Source organism: Patiria miniata, unplaced genomic scaffold (assembly GCF_015706575.1).
Source record: "Patiria miniata isolate m_02_andy unplaced genomic scaffold, ASM1570657v1 HiC_scaffold_3, whole genome shotgun sequence".
Classification (NCBI taxonomy): Eukaryota; Metazoa; Echinodermata; class Asteroidea; order Valvatida; family Asterinidae; genus Patiria; species Patiria miniata.
Window position 1 is genome coordinate 14,050,249 of NW_024037069.1, and position 24,504 is coordinate 14,074,752.

A 24,504-nucleotide genomic window follows, 5' to 3' on the forward strand; every position below is an offset into this window, starting at 1 on the left:
GCGATTCAGGGCTCCAGAGGGTCCATATCCCGCTCTTTGTACTTTGAGTTTCTAAAGTCTGGACCACCTTGGCCTCAATCTCTCATCACCTCTGACCTCCACCCTCGCCGGCCTAATCCCATGCATCTTCGGCCTTTCGCTGCCGTACGGCCGACCAGCTCTTGGGCCGTTTTCAACTGCGTGCTTGCCCTCATGTTCAAAACCACGGCAGGGGTTGGTTTGAGCCTCGCTTTTCCGCAAGGCCTCGGCGGTGCCCGCGGCGCGTTTCCAGGCGGGAGTGGGATCGGTGCCTGCCGGTCGGAGATTGGGTTTCTTGGAGTTTTTGTCAACCCCTCTTTTTTGGTTTCTGAGCCCCAGGCCTCCACTCCTACTGTGCGGTTTCCGCTCCGTTCATTGACGTTCGAAAACGGTCCGCTCCACATTTGCCGGCCGGCCCCACCCGATACCCAGGCACCGGCGGTCACGTCGAATGCGCGCGATGGGTCATTCTATAAATTTAGGGTCCAAAGTGTACATTTTTCCTGTCCCTGTTACCTTAGTACTTTGTAATTTACCATTCAAGTATCATTGATTAAGAATGACTTCAAACAATTATATATAACTATGTTGGGTTGGTAGTTTGCTTGTCATAGTCACTCTTCGAGGATGACTGCATTAATTAAGGAATGCATCCGAATTATAAAATCATAGATGTCACGTGTAACAGGGACAGGGAAAAAACGGACCCCTATTTATAGAACGACCCGCGTTTCTTTGTCTGTAGTTTCGCTACACATTCAATGCTCTAGAGGAATCTCTATACAATACCGTCACCGACACCACGAAGTAACTCCCTAGTTCACTCCAGTGTTAATTCGTGAAAACCGATACTGACAAATTTTGGTTTCACGAAGTAACACTTGACGCGAACGGTTTTCGTTTTCACAAAAGTTACAACACTATTAAGGCTACTTATGGCATGAAGGTATAGCTGGACGTGGCTCTAAACGAAATAACATCCTATGTAAACGATTTTCTCTTAGATTCAGACAGACGTGGCTTTGAAGAGGTTGCTCTTTTCGCTGATGGTTCCGCAGAGCAGAACAAACAATACTATTGTAGCATCATTTCGGCTTTTTTCAAAAGATGGCTAAACCCACCCGACCCGACCCGAAAATGTAAATGCAAAACCGAAACCGACCCAACCAGACTGAAAAGATGGACAAACCGATCCGACCCGACCCGACCCGAAGTCGGTTTCGTGTCGGGTCGGTTTCAGTTTCGGGTCGGGTTTGCACATCATTACTCTGTATATATTTTGTGCACAGGCGTATATTAATACCAGTAGAATTGTTTTGGGGGGTCAGAGCAGGGGGGGGGGGGGGGATAGCATTATTTGTTATGAATTTCTATGGGAAAAAACAATTGACAGAGCTGGGGGAAGTTTTGACCCCCCCCCCCCCCCGATCCGCGCCTGTATAAATAGCAATACGTCCTTGGAGTTTCTTCAACATATGTTTTATCTAAAAATACATGTTTTATGGCTTTTCTGTCTGTTATAGGGTACAATAAAATTCTACTCTGAGCTAACGCAAGAATGGTTTATGGCTGCGTTGCGTCTTGCATCCCTTTGTTTGTTGAAGATATATGGCAAAATAGGCCGTCCCCAAGATCACAGTTTTGTACCCAGTGTCGAAGCAGTCTCGTACGCTTAATAATACCTCAACCACAAATTCTGCCTTGACCTTCCTGTAACTAGTTAAGTGTCATCAACTGCCGGTAATTGCTAAATGTTATGAGTAAACACCATGTACATGGGCGTCGCGAGGTGGGGGCTAGGGGCGCCCCCCCCCCGGAAAAGCAAAAAGGAATAAAAACGACGAGGGGCGAAGTCATATTGCTGTCAATTCAATGCACACTCAACAACATACATGGGCGTGCGCAGAGCTGTCAATGAGGGTGGGCAAATGTCCCCCGCCCACCCTCAAAATATTGATAAAAAATATTGAGAATATGCCGGATCAGAGAAAGTACAAAGGGTTTTGGGAAATAATATGCTTTGCCCCCCTCTTGAAATAAACCTGGCGACGCCCATGGTCATCTAAAACATAAAACGTTCGTCGAATTCCGGACGATGCATATCTTATCGTGTGTATAGAAATGACTTGGTCGAGTGGGCGATAGACCATACCTTCCCGTATATTTGCCTTTCAAAAAGGCCAAAAAAAGTCTCCGGTTTCTGATATGGAGCTTGCCCAAAAAGTGGTGCGGCGACGTGGCTTTTTTTTTTTTTTTTACCGTTTTTGTTCTTCTTCAAATGTCGGCTGATGACTGCAAATGGTGCCCGACTAAACTTAGTGCAAACATATGGGAGTCCAGAGAGGCCACATAAAGCTTATTCTCGATCGTAGCCCCATCTAAAAACACGTTCAAATTGTGCAGCAGCGGTTGTGAAAAAGTTTTTTTTTTCAATAGAAGATGATGTCTCAAAACCGCCAAACTCACTGGTTTGACTGGAATCCTGCTGCTGCACAATTTTTACGTGTTTTTAGATTGGGTTATGGTCGAGAATAAGCTTTATGTGGCCTCTCTGGACTCCAATATATTTGCACTAAGTTTAGTCGGGCACCATTTGCAGTCATCAGCCGACATTTGAAGCAAAAAATCAGGTAAAAAAAAAAAAGCTGCGTCGCCGCACCACTTTTTGGGCAAGCTCCATACCAGAAACCGGAGACTTTTTGGGGGGGTCTAATACACCTGTTTTTTTTTTTATTTGTTTTTTTTTAGGGTCGTCGTACATGCAACATCCGTCTGTTGTTAGCAATCAAACCTGGTAGCGGATCAGACAGGAGGCACGCGTGTTCAAACATTGTTATATATTGTGTGACTATAGACATACTTTATACTACAAATTGTGGCATCATTGTAGAAATTTATCTTCTCGCGACTTTTGAAGTACACGTATAGCTACCCCATTGGCGGATACTATGGAGAGAAAAAAATGGCGTTCCTGAAAAGCGCAGTCCTGGTCTGTGACTGTGTTCCGATGCGTCTGTATGTCTGTTATCTTCTGTTGAAGATACAGAGGCTATACCTGGCGCAGCTCTGTAGCAAGACTCGTGCCATTATCGCTATAGGAACAGTCCAACCTCGATTCAACAATCAGTGTAGGTCTTGTGGCCTACGCATATGCATGTTAGGTCTATGATCTATCTCATCACACTGTTTTATAAGAGAGCTTGCACAAAGCGTATTCAGGATGCACTCCTGTATTACAATTCCCATAGACACCAGTGCTAAATGCCCATACTTCAAAATTCTTTTAAAAATACTAAGAACTCTAACAGGTATTTATATAAGCTGAACAGAAAAATGATGATCAACATGTCATCTTTCATTTTCTTTTCATTTTTTGGTGGGTTGCCCAGTGACTTTTCGAGAAATGCTCACCCAAAGCAAATGACCCTTATTGTTCCCAAAGCGGAAAAAAAATAGCCATCTTGAAAAACAATCCCCCACATCATGGCACAATAGCGCTACTTTCGAGCCCAATTGCATTCAACATGCTCAGAATTGGAAGCCCCCAGTCTGGGCCAGAGGTTCATTGTCATATCTCTTCAATTCCTCAATTGTATGGCTCTCAGAACTCTCAAATACATAATATTGTGAGGGTAGAACTTTCATTCATGAGTTCGGTGGATGGGTTTAGGCCTATTTACCGGCGGGCGTGCACCCTTCACTGTGGGTACATCTTTGGTTCCTTTTGTGATGAGCATGAGTAAAAAAAACCTGACCACATTGAGGTTTCTAAAGTCTGGACCACCTTGGCCTCAATCTCTCATCACCTCTGACCTCCACCCTCGCCGGCCTAATAGTCCAGGCAAATACTTCATTTTTTGAGTGAACCTCAAACAAATTGCAACAAAATTTTTTTCACCACAGTGCATTTCTATAAGGTCCCTTAAATGACATACTAAAAGTCCAAAAAAATCCAAGTGGTGGAAATATGCCTAATTTGCATAAATCCAAAATGTTCGAAAATTTTAGGACTTTCACATTGATTTGGTCATATTTCTTTTACTCGATAGCTTTTTTCAGGTGCTTAAAACGACAATTGTAGTCCGTTAACATTGATTTCATAATTATTCTATTCCTACGTAACTTTCAAGATCCCCATGTTTCCCAAATTTGCCATATGCCGTATAATAATTTGCATAAATGCAATATATTAATTTGCATAAATTAAAGTTAAAATTATGGCTGTCATGTGTGGACATGTCACAATTGAATTTTCCTGATAATCCAAGTTCAGTTATTTATACATAAATATCACACCACAGTGCATTTCTATAAGGCCCCTATAAAAGGTCCAAAAATCCAAGTGGTGGAAATATGCCTAATTTGCATAAATTCAAAATGGCCACTTAAACCATGATTTTCATATTGATTTTGCCATAACTCTCGTCCTACATTGCTTTTTGGGGTACTTTAAACAACAATTTGTCCTTTTACATTGATTTCATCATTATGCTAGTCCTGGGTACCTTTCTAGGTCCCTATGTTTCCCAAATTTGCCAAATGCCGTATAATAATCTTCCCATACAAACGGACAAACCGCCAGCACCACCATCACTACTTGAGGTCATCAGATGTGGGTGTAAGAAGCGTTTTCGAGGGTGGGCATGGGGGCATTTACCCACCACTTTTTTGATGATAAAAAGTAGTAATTAAATAGTAAAGTCTGTCAGGAGCAAGTGTGGCCCATTGGGCCATGGGCAGCGCCGGCATTTATCTCCGGTTTTAGAGAATATTTCTATTCCCCCTGGATGGGATGCTAGTCCATCGCAGGTAATACTCCACAGCTAATGCCGGCACCCATTTATACTCCTGGGTGGAGAGAGGCAAGTGTGGATGAAGTCTGCCCTAGGACACAACATAATGACCAGCACCTGAATGCGAACTCCTTACCCTCTAATCATGAGTCACAAACCCTAACCACACTACGGCACAAAAAGGAGTTTGATCACTGCTTGCTCAATTGGAAGTTGGTTGCTGACTCGGCAAATAATATGGAAGACATAATCTAACTTTTGAAGCGCATTTCTGGTGCTGCACATGGCTACCCGAAAATAAAAACCGTCAAACTTCAATTTGGAGATTGACGGATCCTCTAAAGTCCTTGGAGTTAATGTAACACATGCCTGTCATCTAAAAATACACAAAATTATGGCTGTTTTGTCTTTGCACAGACGTAATAAAATTATATTCTGAATTATCGAAAGAACGGTTCGTGGCTAGACTGTACGAATCATAATTTTCTGCATAAGCAATAAAATATGCTTATTTTCTAAAAAAAAGAAAAGAAGTATTTTGTGGCTTTTTGGTTTTTGCAGGGCATAATAAAAGTTTGCTCTGTTATTTTTTGGTCCCATTTTAATAGTTTATAAAATTAGGCAGCTGCTGAACGGCAGAGGGAATTGCAACCGCCCCTCTAAATCTGATACTGTAGAAGGAGGCTTGTTGGAAATGAGAGGCTGCAATTATTGTCCATTTGTCTTTTGTTCTTCCTCGTTTCTACTCATGAATATTAATTTGTGAAGACAATTTTTTTTAAAGCCAGCCATCAAGTCAAAGTAATAGAAGCAGAACAAAAGCTGCCTAATATGGGAGACGTGATCCACTTTTTTTTTATTCACATTATGACTACTCAAAAACATAAGCAGTGTCGGTAGACTTCAATTTGGAATTTGACAGAGCCTCTGAGTCCCTGAGTTTATGTAACATATGCTTATCATCTAAAAATACAAGTTTTTATTATGGCTTTCTTGTTTTTGCAGGGCGTAATAAAAAGTTTGCTCTGAGCCAACGAAAGAATGGTTCGTGGCTACATTGTACGTTCTGTTGAAACTAAACTGGTGAGGTACCATTGCAATCAGTTATGGCGAAAAAAAGAGAAGTGTATAAAATAAAATAGTTCTTGTTATTTCGCCCTGGGGTTGTGGTGCGTGTGCCCTTGGGCAAAGCACTTAATTTGCCACTCATTTGGCTCACCCAGGATTTTTTTTTTGTAGCGGGGGCAAATTAATTGTCCCCCAAAATCCTTGTATTCACTCTAGCATATTCTCAATTGATCATTTTGTTTTTGGGTGGGCGGGGGACATTTGCCCACCCCACCCCCAGTGACACCCCTGCAGACGCCCATTTTGTTAAATGTGTACTAAATTAATAGCAAATATGACTTAAACTAGGCAGGAGGCACATGTCGTGCAATGTTTAGAATTCTGAAAGAAAAGAATTGAGAAAAAAACCCTCTTCCATGCAGGCACAGATGAAGTCGCACAGAAAAATGAAGGATTATTGGGTTTATTGCAAAAGTGACATTTTAGTGTTTGAATCCACATGTACATGTACATAGTATATATAAACACATGCACTGGGTTCAAAACTACATGTAGTGATGAAAGTTTGCCAATTTATTCTCGCAATAAACAAATGAACCCTGTAATCCATCATGTTTTTGTACGAGTTCATCGGCGCCCTAAGACAGTCCCTGCATGAAAGAGATTTCTTCCTGCTCCTTTTCTTTAAGAAATTTAAACATCTCGTGGCAAATAAATGTAGGGCCTATGGCCTTGTACCCCTTTTGAAACTCCTGCACTAATCCCATTCAAAGTGAGCAACTGCATGGGCTGGCTTTCAATTTCCATTGTTGTTGCATTCGATTTCAATTTCCATTGTTGTTGCATTGTTGTTGCATTCTAAAGTCTTATATTATGGATGACAAAGGTTACCGTACAGAGGAGCCAATTGATCGGCCAAGTTCCATTGATCACGCCCCTTCGTTTCAGCGAGGAATGTGATTGGACAGGACGACTGTTATGACGAGCTGTCATGACAACCGTCATGACTAACCGTCCAAAAACGAAAGAACGCTAGAAAGACTTGTACGAATAGAAACTGCACGTGCCGAAAGTATGGTCTCTCTTGTTCAACTGCTTGCACTGAAAACCGTGGCACTAGTTGTGCCAACTCGCCACCACCAGACATTGATCCTAAGGCTGCTGAAGATTATAGTCTGCCACATAAGTGTTCATTCTAAGATACAATGATGTACGTGTAGATGATAACAATCAGACTAACATTGCATGCAAGCCAATATGGATGATAGGCCGCACCTATGAATCTTTGTGATATTTCTGTATTCATAACTGAACTTGGATTATCAGGAAAAGTACAATTGTTTTCTCCCTTCACAGTAATCATATATGATAAGAAGTTAAGCTACGCTTTCATTTCATTTACTATTCCGTATTTTGTATTTTGAGTTGCATATTCGAAACTGATATTGTTAAGTGATTTAGCGAGAACCACTTAAATAATTGCAACTTTAACTATGATTGTGTTTTTATTTAATTGACTTGCTACTTGTTCCTTTTTAGTTGTTAAGAATTAGTATTTAACTTTGTCATTCTGTTCTTGGATGAAGATTACTCAATATGTATCTTGCGCCTCTTTTAAATCGGACTCAATAAAAGTGCAAAACCTGATGAATAGTTACCCCGCAACCCATTTTCCATGGCCTTAGTCCCAACATGGGTCCTAATTGTGCTGTAACTTCAACTTTTCCTTACTTTATTTGAATTTATGCAAATTAAGATAAGGCATTTATGCAAATTATTATATGGCATTTGGCAAAGTTGGGAAAGATAGGGATCTCGAAAGGTACCCAGGACTAGAATAATGATGAAATCAACGTAAAAGGACAAATTGTTGTTTAAAGTACCCCAAAAAGTAATGTAGGACGAGAGTTATGGCCAAATCAGTATGAATATCATATAATTAGTGGCCATTTTGAATTTATGCAAATTAGGCATATTTCCACCACTTGGATTTTTTTTTTACTTTTTTTTTCGGGACCATATAAAGATGATCTGTGGTGTGATACATAACTGAACTAGAAGTTATTTGGGAAAATTCAATTGTGGCATATCCACACATGACAGCCATAATTTTAATTTTAATTTATATGCAAATTAATATACGGCATTTATGCAAATTATTATACGGCATTTGGCAAAGTTGGGAAACATAGGGATCTAGAAGGGTACCCAGGACTATAAAAATGATGAAATCAATGTTAAAGGACAAATTGTTGTTTAAAGTACCCCAAAAAGCAATGTAGGACGAGAGTTATGGCCAAATCAATATGAAAATCATATAATTAGTGGCTATTTTGAATTTATGCAAATTAAGCATATTTCCACCACTTGGAATTTTTTGTACTTTTTTTTCGAGACCATATAAAGATGATCTGTGGTGTGATATTTATGTATACATACATGTAACTGAACTGGAAGTTATTAGGGAAAATTCAATTGTGATGTCAACACATGACAGCAATAATTTTCACTTTAATTTATGCAAATTAATATTCGGCATTTATGCAAATTATTATACCGCATTTGGCAAATTTGGGAAACATAGGGATCTTGAAATTTACCTAGGACTAGAATAATGATGAAATCAATGTAAAAGTCCTAAAATATGCGGCAATTTTGGATTTATGCAAATTAGGCATATTTCCACCACTTGGATTTTTTTGGACTTTTAGTATGTCATTTTAGGGACCTTAAAGAATGCACAATTTGTTTGAGGTCAAACCTTATATTGCCTGGACTATGATCCCATGCATCTTCGGCCTTTCGCTGAGGTACGGCCAGCCAGCTCTTGGGCTGTTTCAACTGCGTGCTTGCCCTCATGTTCAAACCCACGGCACGGGTTGGTTTGAGCCTCGCTTTTTCCCCAAGGCCTCGGCGGTGCCCGCGGCGCGTTTCCAGGCGGGAGTGGGATCGGTGCCCGCCGGTCGGAGATTGGGTTTCTTGGAGTTTTGTCAACCGCCCTTTTTTGGTGTCTGAGCCCCAGCCCTCCACTCCTACTGTGCGGTTTCCGCTCAGTTCATTGACGTTCGAAAACGGTCCTCTCCACATTTGCTGGCCGGCCCGAGCCGGTACAAAGGCACCCGTCCGGCGGTCACCGAATGCGCGCGATGGGTCATTCTATAAATTTAGGGTCCAAGGGTACATATTTCCTGTCCCTGTTACCTTGGTACTTTGTAATTTACCATTCAAGTATCATTAATTAAGAATGACTTCAAACAATTATATATAACTATGTTGGGTTGGTAGTTTGCTTGTCATAGTCTTCGAGGATGACTGCATTAATTAAGGAATGCATCAGAATTATAAAATCATAGATGTCACGTGTAACAGGGACAGGAAAAAAAACGGACCCCTATTTATAGAACGACCCGCGTTTCTTTGTCTGTAGTTTCGCTACATATTCAATGCTCTAGAGGAATCTCTATACAATACCGTCACCGACACCACGAAGTAATACCCTAGTTCACTCCAGTGTTACTTCGTGAAAACCGCTACTGACAAATTTTGGTTTCACGAAGTAACACTTGACGCGAACGATTTTCGTTTTGACAAGGTTAAAACACTGTTAGGCTGCTAATGGCATGAAGGTATAGCTGGACGTGGCTCTAAACGAAATAACATCCTATGTGAACGATTTTCTCTTAGATTCAGACAGACGTGGCTTTGAAGAGGTTGCTCTTTTCGCTGATGGTTCCGCAGAGCAGAACAAAAAATTCTATTGTCGCATCATTTCGGCTTTTTTTTTCAAAAGACGGCCAAACCCACCCGACCCAACCCGAAAATGTAAATGCAAAACCGAAACCGACCCAACCCGACTGAAAAGATGGACAAACCGATCCGACCCGACCCGACCCGAAGTCGGTTTCGTGTCGGGTCGGTTTCGGTTTCGGGTCGGGTTTGCGCATCATTACTCTGTACATATTTTGTGCACAGGCGTATATTAATACCAGTAGAATTGACACCCCCCCCCTGATCCGCGCCTGTATAAATAGCAATACGTCCTTGGAGTTTCTTCAACATATGTTTTATCTAAAAATACATGTTTTATGTTTTTTGTGTCTGTTATAGGGTACAATAAAATTCTACTCTGAGCTAACGCAAGAATGGTTTATGGCTGCGTTGCGTCTTGCATCCCTTTGTTTGTTGAAGATATATGGCAAAATAGGCCGTCCCCAAGATCACGGTTTTATACCCAGTGTCGAAGCAGTCTCTTACGCTTAATAATACCTCAGCCACAAATTCTGCCTTGACCTTCCGGTAACTAGTTAAGTGTCATCAATTGCCGGTAATTGCTAAATGTTATGAGTAAACACCATGTACATGGGCGTCGCGAGGTGGGGGATAGGGCCCCCCCCCGGAAAAGCAAAAAGGAATAAAAAAAGACGAGTGGCGAAGTCATATTGCTGTTAATTCAATGCACACTCAACAACATACATGGGCGTGCGCAGGGCTGTCAATGAGGGCGGGCAAATGTCCCCCGCCCACCCTCGAAATATTGATAAAAAATATTGAGAATATGCCAGATCAGAGAAAGTACAAAGGGTTTTGGGAAATAATGTGCTTTGCCCCCTCTCGAAATAAACCTGGCGACGCCCATGGTCATCTAAAACATAAAACGTTCGTCGAATTCCGGACGATGCATATCTTATCGTGTGTATAGTAATGACTTGGTCGAGTGGGCGATAGACCAGACCTTCCCGTACATTTGCCTGTCAATAAGGCAAAAAAAAGTCTCTGGTTTCTGGTATGGAGCTTGCCCCAAAAGTGGAGCTTGCCCAAAAAGTGGTGCGGCGACGCGGCTTTTTTTTTTTTTACCGTTTTTGTTCTTCTTCAAATGTCGGCTAATGACTGCAAATGGTGCCCGACTAAACTTAGTGCAATTATATGGAAGTCCAGAGAGGCCACATAAAGCTTATTCTCGATCGAAACCCCATCTAAAAACACGTTAAAATAATTTGTGCAGCAGCAGGATTCCAGTCAAACCAGTGAGTTTGGCGGTTTTGAGACATCATCTTTCATTGAAAACAATACACTTTTCATTTGCAGATGCGCATGGCTACGGCGACGCGCGCACATGCCAGAAACCAGAAAACAAAAAAACTTTGTTGGGACTAATACACCTGTTTTTTTTTTTTTTTTCTTTTTCAGGGCGGTCGAGCATGCAACATCCGTCTGTTGTTAGCAATCAAACCTGGTAGCGGATCAGACAGGAGGCACGCGTGTTCAAACATTGTTATATATTGTGTGACTATAGACATACTTTATACTACAAATTGTGGCATCATTGTAGAAATTTATCTTCCCGCGACTTTTGAAGTACACGTATAGCTACCCCATTGGCGGATACTATGGAGAGAAAAAAATGGCGTTCCTGAAAAGCGCAGTCCTGGTCTGTGACTGTGTTCCGATGCGTCTGTATGTCTGTTATCTTCTGTTGAAGATACAGAGGCTATACCTGGCGCAGCTCTGTAGCAAGACTCGTGCCATTATCGCTATAGGAACAGTCCAACCTCAATTCAACAATCAGTGTAGGTCTTGTGGCCTACGCATATACATGTTAGGTCTATGATCTATCTCATCACACTGTTTTATAAGAGAGCTTGCACAAAGCGTATTCAGGATGCACTCCTGTATTACAATTCCCATAGACACCAGTGCTAAATGCCCATACTTCAAAATTCTTTTAAAAATACTAAGAACTCTTACAGGTATTTATATAAGCTGAACAGAAAAATGATGATCAACATGTCATCTTTCATTTTCTTTTCATTTTTTGGTGGGTTGCCCAGTGACTTTTCGAGAAATGCTCACCCAAAGCAAATGACCCTTATTGTTCCCAAAGCGGAAAAAAAATAGCCATCTTGAAAAACAATCCCCCACATCATGGCACAATAGCGCTACTTTCGAGCCCAATTGCATTCAACATGCTCAGAATTGGAAGCCCCCAGTCTGGGCCAGAGGTTCATTGTCATATCTCTTCAATTCCTCAATTGTATGGCTCTCAGAACTCTCAAATACATAATATTGTGAGGGTAGAACTTTCATTCATGAGTTCGGTGGATGGGTTTAGGCCTATTTACCGGCGGGCGTGCACCCTTCACTGTGGGTACATCTTTGGTTCCTTTTGTGATGAGCATGAGTAAAAAAAACCTGACCACATTGAGGTTTCTAAAGTCTGGACCACCTTGGCCTCAATCTCTCATCACCTCTGACCTCCACCCTCGCCGGCCTAATAGTCCAGGCAAATACTTCATTTTTTGAGTGAACCTCAAACAAATTGCAACAAAATTTTTTTCACCACAGTGCATTTCTATAAGGTCCCTTAAATGACATACTAAAAGTCCAAAAAAATCCAAGTGGTGGAAATATGCCTAATTTGCATAAATCCAAAATGTTCGAAAATTTTAGGACTTTCACATTGATTTGGTCATATTTCTTTTACTCGATAGTTTTTTCAGGTGCTTAAAACGACAATTGTAGTCCGTTAACATTGATTTCATAATTATTCTATTCCTACGTAACTTTCAAGATCCCCATGTTTCCCAAATTTGCCATATGCCGTATAATAATTTGCATAAATGCAATATATTAATTTGCATAAATTAAAGTTAAAATTATGGCTGTCATGTGTGGACATGTCACAATTGAATTTTCCTGATAATCCAAGTTCAGTTATTTATACATAAATATCACACCACAGTGCATTTCTATAAGGCCCCTATAAAAGGTCCAAAAATCCAAGTGGTGGAAATATGCCTAATTTGCATAAATTCAAAATGGCCACTTAAACCATGATTTTCATATTGATTTTGCCATAACTCTCGTCCTACATTGCTTTTTGGGGTACTTTAAACAACAATTTGTCCTTTTACATTGATTTCATCATTATGCTAGTCCTGGGTACCTTTCTAGGTCCCTATGTTTCCTAAATTTGCCAAATGCCGTATAATAATCTTCCCATACAAACGGACAAACCGCCAGCACCACCATCACTACTTGAGGTCATCAGATGTGGGTGTAAGAAGCGTTTTCGAGGGTGGGCATGGGGGCATTTACCCACCACTTTTTTGATGATAAAAAGTAGTAATTAAATAGTAAAGTCTGTCAGGAGCAAGTGTGGCCCATTGGGCCATGGGCAGCGCCGGCATTTATCTCCGGTTTTAGAGAATATTTCTATTCCCCCTGGATGGGATGCTAGTCCATCGCAGGTAATACTCCACAGCTAATGCCGGCACCCATTTATACTCCTGGGTGGAGAGAGGCAAGTGTGGATGAAGTCTGCCCTAGGACACAACATAATGACCAGCACCTGAATGCGAACTCCTTACCCTCTAATCATGAGTCACAAACCCTAACCACACTACGGCACAAAAAGGAGTTTGATCACTGCTTGCTCAATTGGAAGTTGGTTGCTGACTCGGCAAATAATATGGAAGACATAATCTAACTTTTGAAGCGCATTTCTGGTGCTGCACATGGCTACCCGAAAATAAAAACCGTCAAACTTCAATTTGGAGATTGACGGATCCTCTAAAGTCCTTGGAGTTAATGTAACACATGCCTGTCATCTAAAAATACACAAAATTATGGCTGTTTTGTCTTTGCACAGACGTAATAAAATTATATTCTGAATTATCGAAAGAACGGTTCGTGGCTAGACTGTACGAATCATAATTTTCTGCATAAGCAATAAAATATGCTTATTTTCTAAAAAAAAGAAAAAAAGTATTTTGTGGCTTTTTGGTTTTTGCAGGGCATAATAAAAGTTTGCTCTGTTATTTTTTGGTCCCATTTTAATAGTTTATAAAATTAGGCAGCTGCTGAACGGCAGAGGGAATTGCAGCCGCCCCTCTAAATCTGATACTGTAGAAGGAGGCTTGTTGGAAATGAGAGGCTGCAATTATTGTCCATTTGTCTTTTGTTCTTCCTCGTTTCTACTCATGAATATTAATTTGTGAAGACAATTTTTTTTAAAGCCAGCCATCAAGTCAAAGTAATAGAAGCAGAACAAAAGCTGCCTAATATGGGAGACGTGATCCACTTTTTTTTTATTCACATTATGACTACTCAAAAACATAAGCAGTGTCGGTAGACTTCAATTTGGAATTTGACAGAGCCTCTGAGTCCCTGAGTTTATGTAACATATGCTTATCATCTAAAAATACATGTTTTTATTATGGCTTTCTTGTTTTTGCAGGGCGTAATAAAAAGTTTGCTCTGAGCCAACGAAAGAATGGTTCGTGGCTACATTGTACGTTCTGTTGAAACTAAACTGGTGAGGTACCATTGCAATCAGTTATGGCGAAAAAAAGAGAAGTGTATAAAATAAAATAGTTCTTGTTATTTCGCCCTGGGGTTGTGGTGCGTGTGCCCTTGGGCAAAGCACTTAATTTGCCACTCATTTGGCTCACCCAGGATTTTTTTTTTGTAGCGGGGGCAAATTAATTGTCCCCCCAAATCCTTGTATTCACTCTAGCATATTCTCAATTGATCATTTTGTTTTTGGGTGGGCGGGGGACATTTGCCCACCCCACCCCCAGTGACACCCCTGCAGACGCCCATTTTGTTAAATGTGTACTAAATTAATAGCAAATATGACTTAAACTAGGCAGGAGGCACATGTCGTGCAATGTTTAGAATTCTGAAAGAAAAGAATTGAGAAAAAAACCCTCTTCCATGCAGGCACAGATGAAGTCGCACAGAAAAATGAAGGATTATTGGGTTTATTGCAAAAGTGACATTTTAGTGTTTGAATCCACATGTACATGTACATAGTATATATAAACACATGCACTGGGTTCAAAACTACATGTAGTGATGAAAGTTTGCCAATTTATTCTCGCAATAAACAAATGAACCCTGTAATCCATCATGTTTTTGTACGAGTTCATCGGCGCCCTAAGACAGTCCCTGCATGAAAGAGATTTCTTCCTGCTCCTTTTCTTTAAGAAATTTAAACATCTCGTGGCAAATAAATGTAGGGCCTATGGCCTTGTACCCCTTTTGAAACTCCTGCACTAATCCCATTCAAAGTGAGCAACTGCATGGGCTGGCTTTCAATTTCCATTGTTGTTGCATTCGATTTCAATTTCCATTGTTGTTGCATTGTTGTTGCATTCTAAAGTCTTATATTAGGATGACAAAGGTTACCGTACAGAGGAGCCAATTGATCGGCCAAGTTCCATTGATCACGCCCCTTCGTTTCAGCGAGGAATGTGATTGGACAGGACGACTGTTACGACGAGCTGTCATGACAACCGTCATGACTAACCGTCCAAAAACGAAAGAACGCTAGAAAGACTTGTACGAATAGAAACTGCACGTGCCGAAAGTATGGTCTCTCTTGTTCAACTGCTTGCACTGAAAACCGTGGCACTATTTGCACCGCTGTGAACGTAGAGGGCGACTGACTCAATGTCAGTCGCGATTCTGGCGGCTCGCAGCTGGACGTGTTTTGCTCGAGGCTCAAGACCTTTAAACCCGGTACCATCGGGTTGGGGAATATCCGAAGATTAATATGAGAAGTGGAAAATGCTCATAGCAGGTTTGATATACGGTAGAGGATGAGAGAGGTTAGCTCTCCACGTTGTAAGGTTTTGTTTTGCATTGGAAATATAACGAAGGTTTGGGATTGCATTAGGTGGGGTCTCGCTTCCGTTGAGGCCCGTATACCCGTTTTAGGAATGCTCTTTGTGTTTGTCGCAAAGATTTCTGGGCAAAGTCAGGTTCCGCTTTGCTGGCATTGTGCTAGGGTAGTGTTATGCAAATCCGAGTATTTATGCGTGACGAATCCATGGAATTCGTTGGGATACTCGAGGTGGGGCTTTGTGTTAAGCCGAGAAGAACTTTATGCATCAGTGCTCAGCACTTCATGGCTTTGCGTATCAGGGTGTGCTCTAGCTTGTAGTTTAAATTCGATTGCGTTCCCCGTGCTTTCCTATAACCTAAATTTTGAACGGTTTTAACGTCCTATCTTTGCGATAATGGAGAATATGTTCGATCAAGTCGAGGAGAACGCAGGAGCTTATGCGGAAATCGCCAATGAGGGTGCCGGCCCTCTTTTCCGCGGGCTGTGTGCCACATTTAAGATCTCGAAGAAGTACTTCGAGGCTCTCATCGCAGACGGTTGGGATGACCCAGAACAATTCCAGGATTTGTCCCCGAGTGGCGAGACCACATCCTTGCCCTGGCCCCTAACGGAGGGCAGAAGCGTAACGTGGAGAAGCTCTTTGACCGGGTGGAAGCCGGGCCTCTCAGCGGCCCCGCCCCCAAGAAACGTCGGGTGCAGCCCAGCGCATCCTCTGACGACGGGAAGGACAAAGCGGGTCCGAGTGGTATTTCCACCGTGGAGGCAGGGCCGAGTCAGGTTGCAGCGGCTGCCAACCAGGGATCCGGTTCGACGTCCTCTCAGGTATGTCTCATGGAAATGTTAGTGGGGAATATTCATCATTTTGTAACAATATTTCATACCCTACATGCTGTATTTTCTCTTTGCCATTTGGGAAGTGCCCTGACTAAAATATACCAAGCACGCAGGAGGGCGAGATTGTCCGGTTTCATCAGGCAGGGGAGTGCCCTGCGTTTATTGCATTTTCAGGCAGAGTGCGCCCGGCTAGAGATCGAAATTTGTCGTAAGTGGGAGGCGGCAAAAAAAAAAAAAAAAAAAAAAATTAAAAAGGGGGAGCCGTTTCCTTGGCAAATTTCATTTTGATAAAGGAGTTTGCCCTCGACAAAGATTTCAGCGGGAGCACTCTGTGCCAACTTTATCGGCATAGGCAGGGGAAGTGCCCCGGCGCGAGATTGTATGTTGATTTCAGGGGAAGCGCCCCGTGCCGAACTTTATCGGCATAATAGTTAGGCAGGGGAAGTGCCCCGGCGTGATGAGTTTGTATGTTGATTTCAGGGGAAGCGCCCCGTGCCGAACTTTGTCGGCATAACAGCTAGGCAGGGGAAGTGCCCCGGCGTGACATTGTATGTTGATTTCAGGGGAAGCGCCCCGTGCCAAATTGTATGTGGGTACAGGTAGGGAAAGTGCCCCGGCGCGAGGTTGTACTTTGATTTTAGGGGGAAACCCCTTTGCAGATTTATACTTACATAGTACAGGCATTATGGGAAAATTGCCCCGGGTGAGATTGCATTTGATTTCAGGGAAAACCCCCGTGCGAAGCTGATTTTGAATATGAAGGGGTAGGGCCCCGTGCAAGATTACATTTGATTTCAGGGGAAACTCCCCGTGCTAAGTTGTGTTTGTATATACATGTATGCAGGGGAAATGCCCCGTGCGAGATGGCAGTTTGATTTCAGGGAAAAAAACCCGTGCTAAGCTGTTTTTTGTATATGAAGGGGAAGTGCCCCGTGCGAGATAGCAGTTTGATTTCAGGGGAATAACCCCCGTGCAAAGCTGTTTTGCATATGAAGGAGAAGGGCCCCTGCGAGATTGCATTCTGATTTCAGGGGGAAAAAACCCCGTGCTAAGCTGTTTTTGTATGTTAGGGGTAGGCCCCGTGTGAGATTGCATTTGATTTCAGGGGAAACTCCTCGTGCTAAGCTGTTTGTATATATGCAGGGGGAAGTGCCCCGTGCGAGATGGCAGTTTGATTTCAGGGGAAAACCCCCGTGAAAAGCTGTTTTTGTATATGAAGGGGAAGTGCCCCGTGCGAGATGGCAGTTTGATTTCAGGGGAAAACCCCCGTGAAAAGCTGTTTTTGTATATGAAGGGGAAGTGCCCCGTGCGAGATGGCAGTTTGATTTCAGGGGAAAACCCCAATGCTAAGCGGTTTTTTGTATGTGAAGGGGTATGCCCCGTGCCTTACGAGATTGTATTTAGTGCCCCGGGCCGGGCGAATTTGCATGTTGATTTCAGGGGAAAAACCCCGCGCCAGGCTGTATTTGCATATAAGGGGGTAGTGCGAGAGTGAATTTGGATTTTATAGGAAAACCCCGTGCCATTATGTTTCACATAATATGAAGGAGACTTCCCCCATGCGGGATTGCATTTCATAACAATGGAGGGGAGTGCCCCGTGCGAAATTGCATATTTGATTTCCGGGGAAAAACCCCGTGCGTGCCAAGCTGCATTTGCGTATGAAGGGGAAGTGCCCCGTGGGAGAGTGACCCGCAGCATTTTATTGTGAGAGATACCCAATATCAAAATGATTGTATTCGCTTCAAAAGGGGTACATGTAGTACTATGAACCCCAGCGTCTTGTATTTGCATTTATTGTATTTTGATGTGTTTAATGTATCCCAGGCCAAATTGTCGTGGTAAGGGTGGGTACCCCTTAGAGAAATGAACTGCATGCGCCACTTATGCAGCAAAATGCTGGTACGCGCGATTCTATTTGCCTGAATGGGTGGGTCCCATACATGATCATGCATTACTTTTGGACGAGCGGGCAGCCTTTGAATTTACGGAGGGGATTGTCCTTTTGGGAATGTGGTTGAAGCCTTGGAGGGGAAAGGCCCCGGTATGATATTAAGTAGAAGTGCGTTTTACAAAATGTATGTACCATGAGATTGTACTTTAACAAAGTAAAAAATGTCCTGAGCTAAGACGTTTATGTGGGGGAGGTGCATCATAACAGATTATACCTCCGTGAAAGGAAGTGCTTTAGGCAAAATGATTTTTCAGGAGAAGATGGGGGTTTTTTTTCTGTCTAAAAAAAAAAAAAAAAAAAAAATGGGGTTCTTGCCGGTTCTGGTTCTGGTATTTTGTTGTGCGGGTTGCGTGCACGACGCCCTTATTTGTGCCTTAATTACCTAAAATTTTGGAAGGGCGGGGATGGTGCCCCGCCACTCCAATTTTCTTTTGGCTTGTGTCCATTTGTTCCTCAGGTCCCATTGCAGGGTTTTGCCCATTCTTTATTTGTCCTCGTTTAAAGGAAGGGGTGCCACCCACCCCCCCCCCCCCTAAAAAAAAAAAAAAAAAAAAAAAAAATCGAGGGTGCATGGAAGTAGGTCTTCCTAAATGCAGTTTCCCACCATGCAAACCGCATGGGGGTGGAAATCTGTCAGATTTGTTATTGTATGGACACAAGAGGTGTAATTTGGCTGGAGCCATCGGCTCCTATAGTTGAGCCATTTTACAATAATGTGGATGCGTTCTCCATGTTTGAGTTGGAGGTAAACGATCTCGTTAGCGGCCCCATGGCATCCTGGCACATGATGTTGGGATGTCATAACGGGCACTAGGGCGTGTTGAGTACAAAGTCTGTGTCAACTCGATACAAAAGAGTTGAGAGGATGTCCATGCTTACAATGCGTCCCCTTTATATAGTGATCAACTAAATGCAGCTTGGTTTTATGTTTTAACAATCAATGCAGGCCAAGTCTGCGCTTGAGGTGCACAAGCCTAGGCGGCTCGAGTTGCTTAAAGCATGTTTGGAGACGGGCTACGATCGAAACGTAGCGTATGTGATGTCTCTGCTCAGAAGCTATGTCGACGAGTTTGCACCTTTGTCAACAGAAGATATGAAGGAACAGCAGTTGTACGTCAATCTGTTGTCAGATTGTACAAAGCACGTTCAGGCCAAGACACCGGGCATAGCAATGTATATATACAAGTCCATTACAGGAGAAGACTCCGATAAGCGGCTGCGCTTTTCCAGAAAGCACCTGGGCCTCAGCGCGCCCCCATCTGAGTTAAAAGCTCAATCATCAGCCAGTCAAGGTTTCTTGAATAGGCCCGCTAGACAACCGCTGCGCTTCAGGGGAGATCTTCGTCAGCCTCGTCAGGGCCAATTTTCACGAGGGCCTAGGGAGAGAGACGTGTGCTTCAGATGCCGCAGGAAGGGCCACTATGCACGGGACTGCAAAGAAATAGTTTAGAGGCATGTTTGACATGCTGGCGACTCATTTCACGGTCAAAGAGACTTTGGTGGTGGGATGTAGTCGAGTAATCTTAATATACTTCTTCATTTTGAGCATTTAAGTTTGTAGCAGTGATATGATGTTATTTACGGAATTATGTTTTAATAAGTACTTGTTAGGTAGCTGTCGGCTCAGGGACGGCATTTGCATGTTATAATGGGCGTATGCGTGGGCGTATGCAAGGGCCTCAATGGGGGATAAGTTGATGCAAGAGCTGAATGCAGGAAACGGGGTTTCAGAGGGTTTCAGATGGTACTTTTCCCAGTAGGGAAAGTGTTGCGATATTTGATGTATCGAGTTTACCATGTTTGACATTGTATCTATACTTGCAAGAAATAAATTATGAAACGACTGTATGGTCGGCTTGAAAATGTTACAATGATTGTATAACCCCAGTGCCCGAGTTTAGGCCTAGTGCTCTTTATGATTCAATTTAGGAATACAAGAGGTATCTGCAGATTCTCGGGAAGCATAAGTGGGAGCGTTCGTCGGCGCATCTCTTTGATCCTGAAGGCGCTCAGACAAACAGGCGCGAGAGGGGTGTTTGCTCTTGGGTGGACATAGCGGGAAAGGCTGCCTCATTTCCAGATGGATCCGCCCCGAGTCCGGCAGATGTTTTATCCGGAGAAAGTGTGCCAAACTTTGATGCGCTCCGCTTCCGTGACCCAAATATGTTTGTAGCGGGAGGTCTGCATGATCAACCAGAGTTATGGGAAGATGTATTGAAAGAATGCCCGGCCAACGGCCCGCAAGTTCGGAGATGGCTCCGTGAGAAATTGGACCTCTATGAGTTCTTTCAACCTTTCCAGGGTAGCTATAGAGGAAGGGAATTCAACTCCAGTGTCCCTCCAGCCATGTATTTTCCAAACGCGCCTATTTGCGAACGTTTCGTACCATTTATCAATGAAACGATAGCGAAGCGCATTATAGAAGGTTCCGTGGAATTGTTGGGCAAGGTGGATGAAGTCGACCCGCCTAGGTGCATCAACGCTCTCTCTATCGAACCAAACAAGCCAAGACTAGTCCTATCAATGAAAGGTCCCAACCTCTGGTGTAAGGACACGCCATTCAATTTGGTGCCTCTGGGGGAGATTGTGAAGTCAGTCAATAAGGGAGGTAGATTCTCCGGTACCGACGATGCACAAGGTTATAAGCAGGTTCTGCTATCTGAAAGGTCAAAGACCTTTTGTGGTTTCGAGTGGGCTGGATTTTATTTTGTTGACACAACTCTTCCTTTCGGATTCAAGAATAGCGCTTATGTATACTCCACCATTGGGTTCTGTTTGTCAACATGGTTGAAAAATCGGGGAATTCATACAGAAATTTGGATCGATGACCGCTTCATTGGAGAAGCCGGAGGAGAGGGACAGCCCAGATGTTAAGTGCTGTATATATATTTTCTTTGCAGGGCTCCAGCGGGTTTATCGCAGATGACGCCTACATCAGGGCTGCGAGAGCTTTATACGTGGTATGCTATATGCAGTCGAAATTGGGGTATTTCATCAATCTCAAGAAAAGTCAGCTTGAGCCGGTGTCCACAATGGTCCACCTGGGTCTTGGGATATGCTCAAAGTCCTTATCCTTTTGGATTCCGGAGAGAAAGAAGTGTGCTTTTGCTCAAGTAAGAGAGGAGATTTTATCCACGGGCTCGGTGTTCCTAAAGACCCTCCAGCGGTTTATCGGAAAGTGCCAGAGTTTCGCCTTGGTGTTTCCGGCGGCCTCATTGTTTGTGAGGGAGTGTTGTGCATTTTTACCCAACTTAGACGACGTCAGTTCGAGGCCGATTTCCCAAGACGTGCGAGACGAGGTTCTCTTTTGGCGTTTCGTGGATTCCTTCTCCGAACCCATCCCTTGGAGAGATCAGCGCCATTTGACAATTCAGCTCAGCTCTGATGCATCCGGGTACAAATGGGGCGGTGTGTTGGAGCTTCCGGATGGAGATGTTACCTTTGGTGACTATTGGCCGCCGAGCGTCAAAGCCATGACGGATGTTTGCTACAAAGAGGCTCTGGCCCTATATCTTGTCCTGCTATCAGTGGTAGATATGCTTTGGGATAAAAGAGTGGATGTGAAGGTGGACTCGCAGAGTTTGTATGCTGCATGGGCACGGCAAAAGGCAAAGTCACAGGCACTGGCCAGAATTCTGAAACTCATCTTTGCTCTCACGTTGGAGGCAAATTTCGACTTGAAGTTGCAGTGGGTTCCGTCAGGAATAAATCGGGCCGACCTACCATCGCGGGAGCTATCCAAGGCTGACGCTCGACTCACAAAGTGTCTCTGGTTGTTGCTCCAAGCAGAGCTCGGAGGAAGATTCGGTTTTTCATGGGATCTCATGGCGCTTCCTTCAAACGTTCCCCAGGGCCGGGACGGCCGTCCTTTGAAGTTCTTCTCGAGGTTTCCAGTTCCTAGCACATCTGGTGTTAACGTATTTTCCCAGCAATGCCCTCGTGGCGAGGAGTTGTACGTGTTCCCACCTTTTGTTCTTGTGCCCTCTCTCATCAAGTTGTTTCTTGAATGGGGTGACGTGGTCGTAACGCTGGTGGTTCCCAAACACCCGCACCCAAGGTCATGGTGGCCATACCTGAAATCCTTTGCTCAGCAGTCTCTGCGCATATCGGAAGCAGGGCAGGTCGGGGTTCTCGAGTACCCAACGGGTGAAGGCTATGTTAAAAATACCGTGGGTCTCCCGTTTGAGCTTTGGGGTCTCAGATGTTACTTCCCCGCTGATGCCCGGGTTTCCAGAGGAGTCCATATTCCGCAACAGCATTCAGTGCTCGTAGTCTCTGACTCCATGTTCAGAGGAATGGGCAGCTTTGGGTGGCCGGCTTCCTTGAGCATTAGGCTGGTGGTTTCCGGAGGAGCTCGGATGGAGACATTATGCAGATCGCTAGCTTCGATGAGCAAGGTTCAGATGCCTGAGGTCGCAGTCCTTCATGGGGGCATTAACGATTTTAGCAGGAGTGCAGATTGCTCAGCTGGGGTCAAGCGGCTGTTGAGGGTCTTTGCCTTGGCGGCAAAACAGTTATGTGTACAGAATCCAACGGTCCGGTTTGTCCTGTCGGGAATATGCCAGACAAAGAGCAGCAGGGTCAACTGTTCCGTTGCCACTGCAAATTCGGCACTGAAGGAGGCTTGCCAGGAAGCGGGTTGGCACTTCCTCTCAAATGACCACATAACTCAGCATGACCTCGCAGACGAAGTCCATTTGACACTGTGGGGCAGTTTGAGACTGCATAGGCGTCTGCAGAGGTTTCTAAGGTGTCTTCTCGGTTTGCGAACGGGGGTCGACATAGAGCTGGGCAATTAGACATCAGGCTTTCAATCTTATTTTGTCTTCTTTCATAATCCAGTTGGCCCGATGGGAGTCCAGAATGAAGGAGCTTGATGGCAAGGTCGATTCGTTACCTTACAACAGACAGAAGAGCAGCTTAGTTAACAATTTTGCTGATTTCCTCAAGCAGAACCAGGGCTCAGGTTATTTCACAGATAGTGCAGATCTGGACATGGTCACCCCCGACGACATAGTCAAGTTTTTGGTGGACCGCGATACGAGGGGCCGCACTCAAGTTCATTCACTCGGGTGCAAACATTTGGGAAAGCACGGTGCGTTCGACTGTTGCTGCGATCGACATCTGGCAGCGGGCACGGTAGACGCCTACGTCGGCCAACTCCGAGCATTTTTTAACTCCTGCGGTAAAACGCAATCATGGCGGCAAGGCCAGCTGTCATCAAATCCATGCATCTCCCACCGGGTGAAGAAATACATGAAGGCAGTAAAGCTTGAGCAGGCAGAGGCACATGTGACTCCCCAACAGGCGGTCCCAATATTCTCCGATAAGATTCGCTGGTTGGCTCAAGAGATCAGGAGAAGAATGTCCCTCATGCAGGAGGCTGGCAGGAAAGGTCTCACGCAGCAATATATTTTCTATAGGGATCTGGCATTCTTCTTGTGCCTGTGGTGGGCAGGGGAACGGTCCTCGGATCTAGGACGTACAAAAACGTGCGAAATAACCAGGATTGAAGGTGGTGACTTGTTATTTAATCATACAGTCGGCAAGACGGTCAGAGAGGGCACCTCCTCTCTTATAATCATACCCAAGCTAAGTAACGGGGAGTTGGATCCAGCTGGGGCAGTCGACGGGATTGTGGGCTTTGCAGAGCAGAATGGCTTTTGCCTAATGGACGGCTACCTATTTCGTCCCACAGCACCAAATCACCAGAGCCTGGTCAACAAGCCCTTCATCGGTAATGGTCCAAGTAAGCGTCTTCAGCTATATTTTTCCGCATCATCAGATACCTCGGATGCCTCCCTGAGGCCCCACGGGGGTAGAGCAGGTGTTGCAACGACCCTCCGTCTGCTGGGTGCTACCGAGCAGCAGGTTATGGACCACTGTCGTTGGGCAACTCGGCGCACGTATAAGCACTATACGGAAGTTGAAAGGGTTACCAGACGCAATACGACTGTGAAGATGCTAAAGGACGCGTTGGACACCGGCGAGCATAACCATCCCCATGCGGCCGACCTTGCTGGGGAGTTTTACCGAACGCTCAACTCCGGTTTCGGGTTAGAGGTTGCGTTCGGAGCGGAGGGCAGCAAACCATAGCAGCTTCAGGGGTGGGAGTATCAGGCGCAAGGAAATAGGGAAGGACAGGTGAGGAGCGACGTCAGTACGCACGGGATCATTGGACTATGCAAACGCGGGAATTTGCTTTAAAC

The 24,504-nt window shown here is 44.0% G+C and overlaps 1 protein-coding gene across 1 annotated transcript; it reads left to right on the top strand.

The window, feature by feature from the left end:
* Positions 1-15,901: 15,901 nt before the first annotated feature.
* LOC119736490 lies at positions 15,902-23,098 on the top strand. Its single transcript, XM_038210507.1, has 3 exons — positions 15,902-16,017; positions 16,059-16,329; positions 19,242-23,098. Exons 1-3 carry the CDS (start codon positions 15,902-15,904, stop codon positions 19,743-19,745), a joined length of 891 nt encoding a protein of 296 aa, XP_038066435.1. The 3' UTR covers positions 19,746-23,098.
* Positions 23,099-24,504: the final 1,406 nt, after the last annotated feature.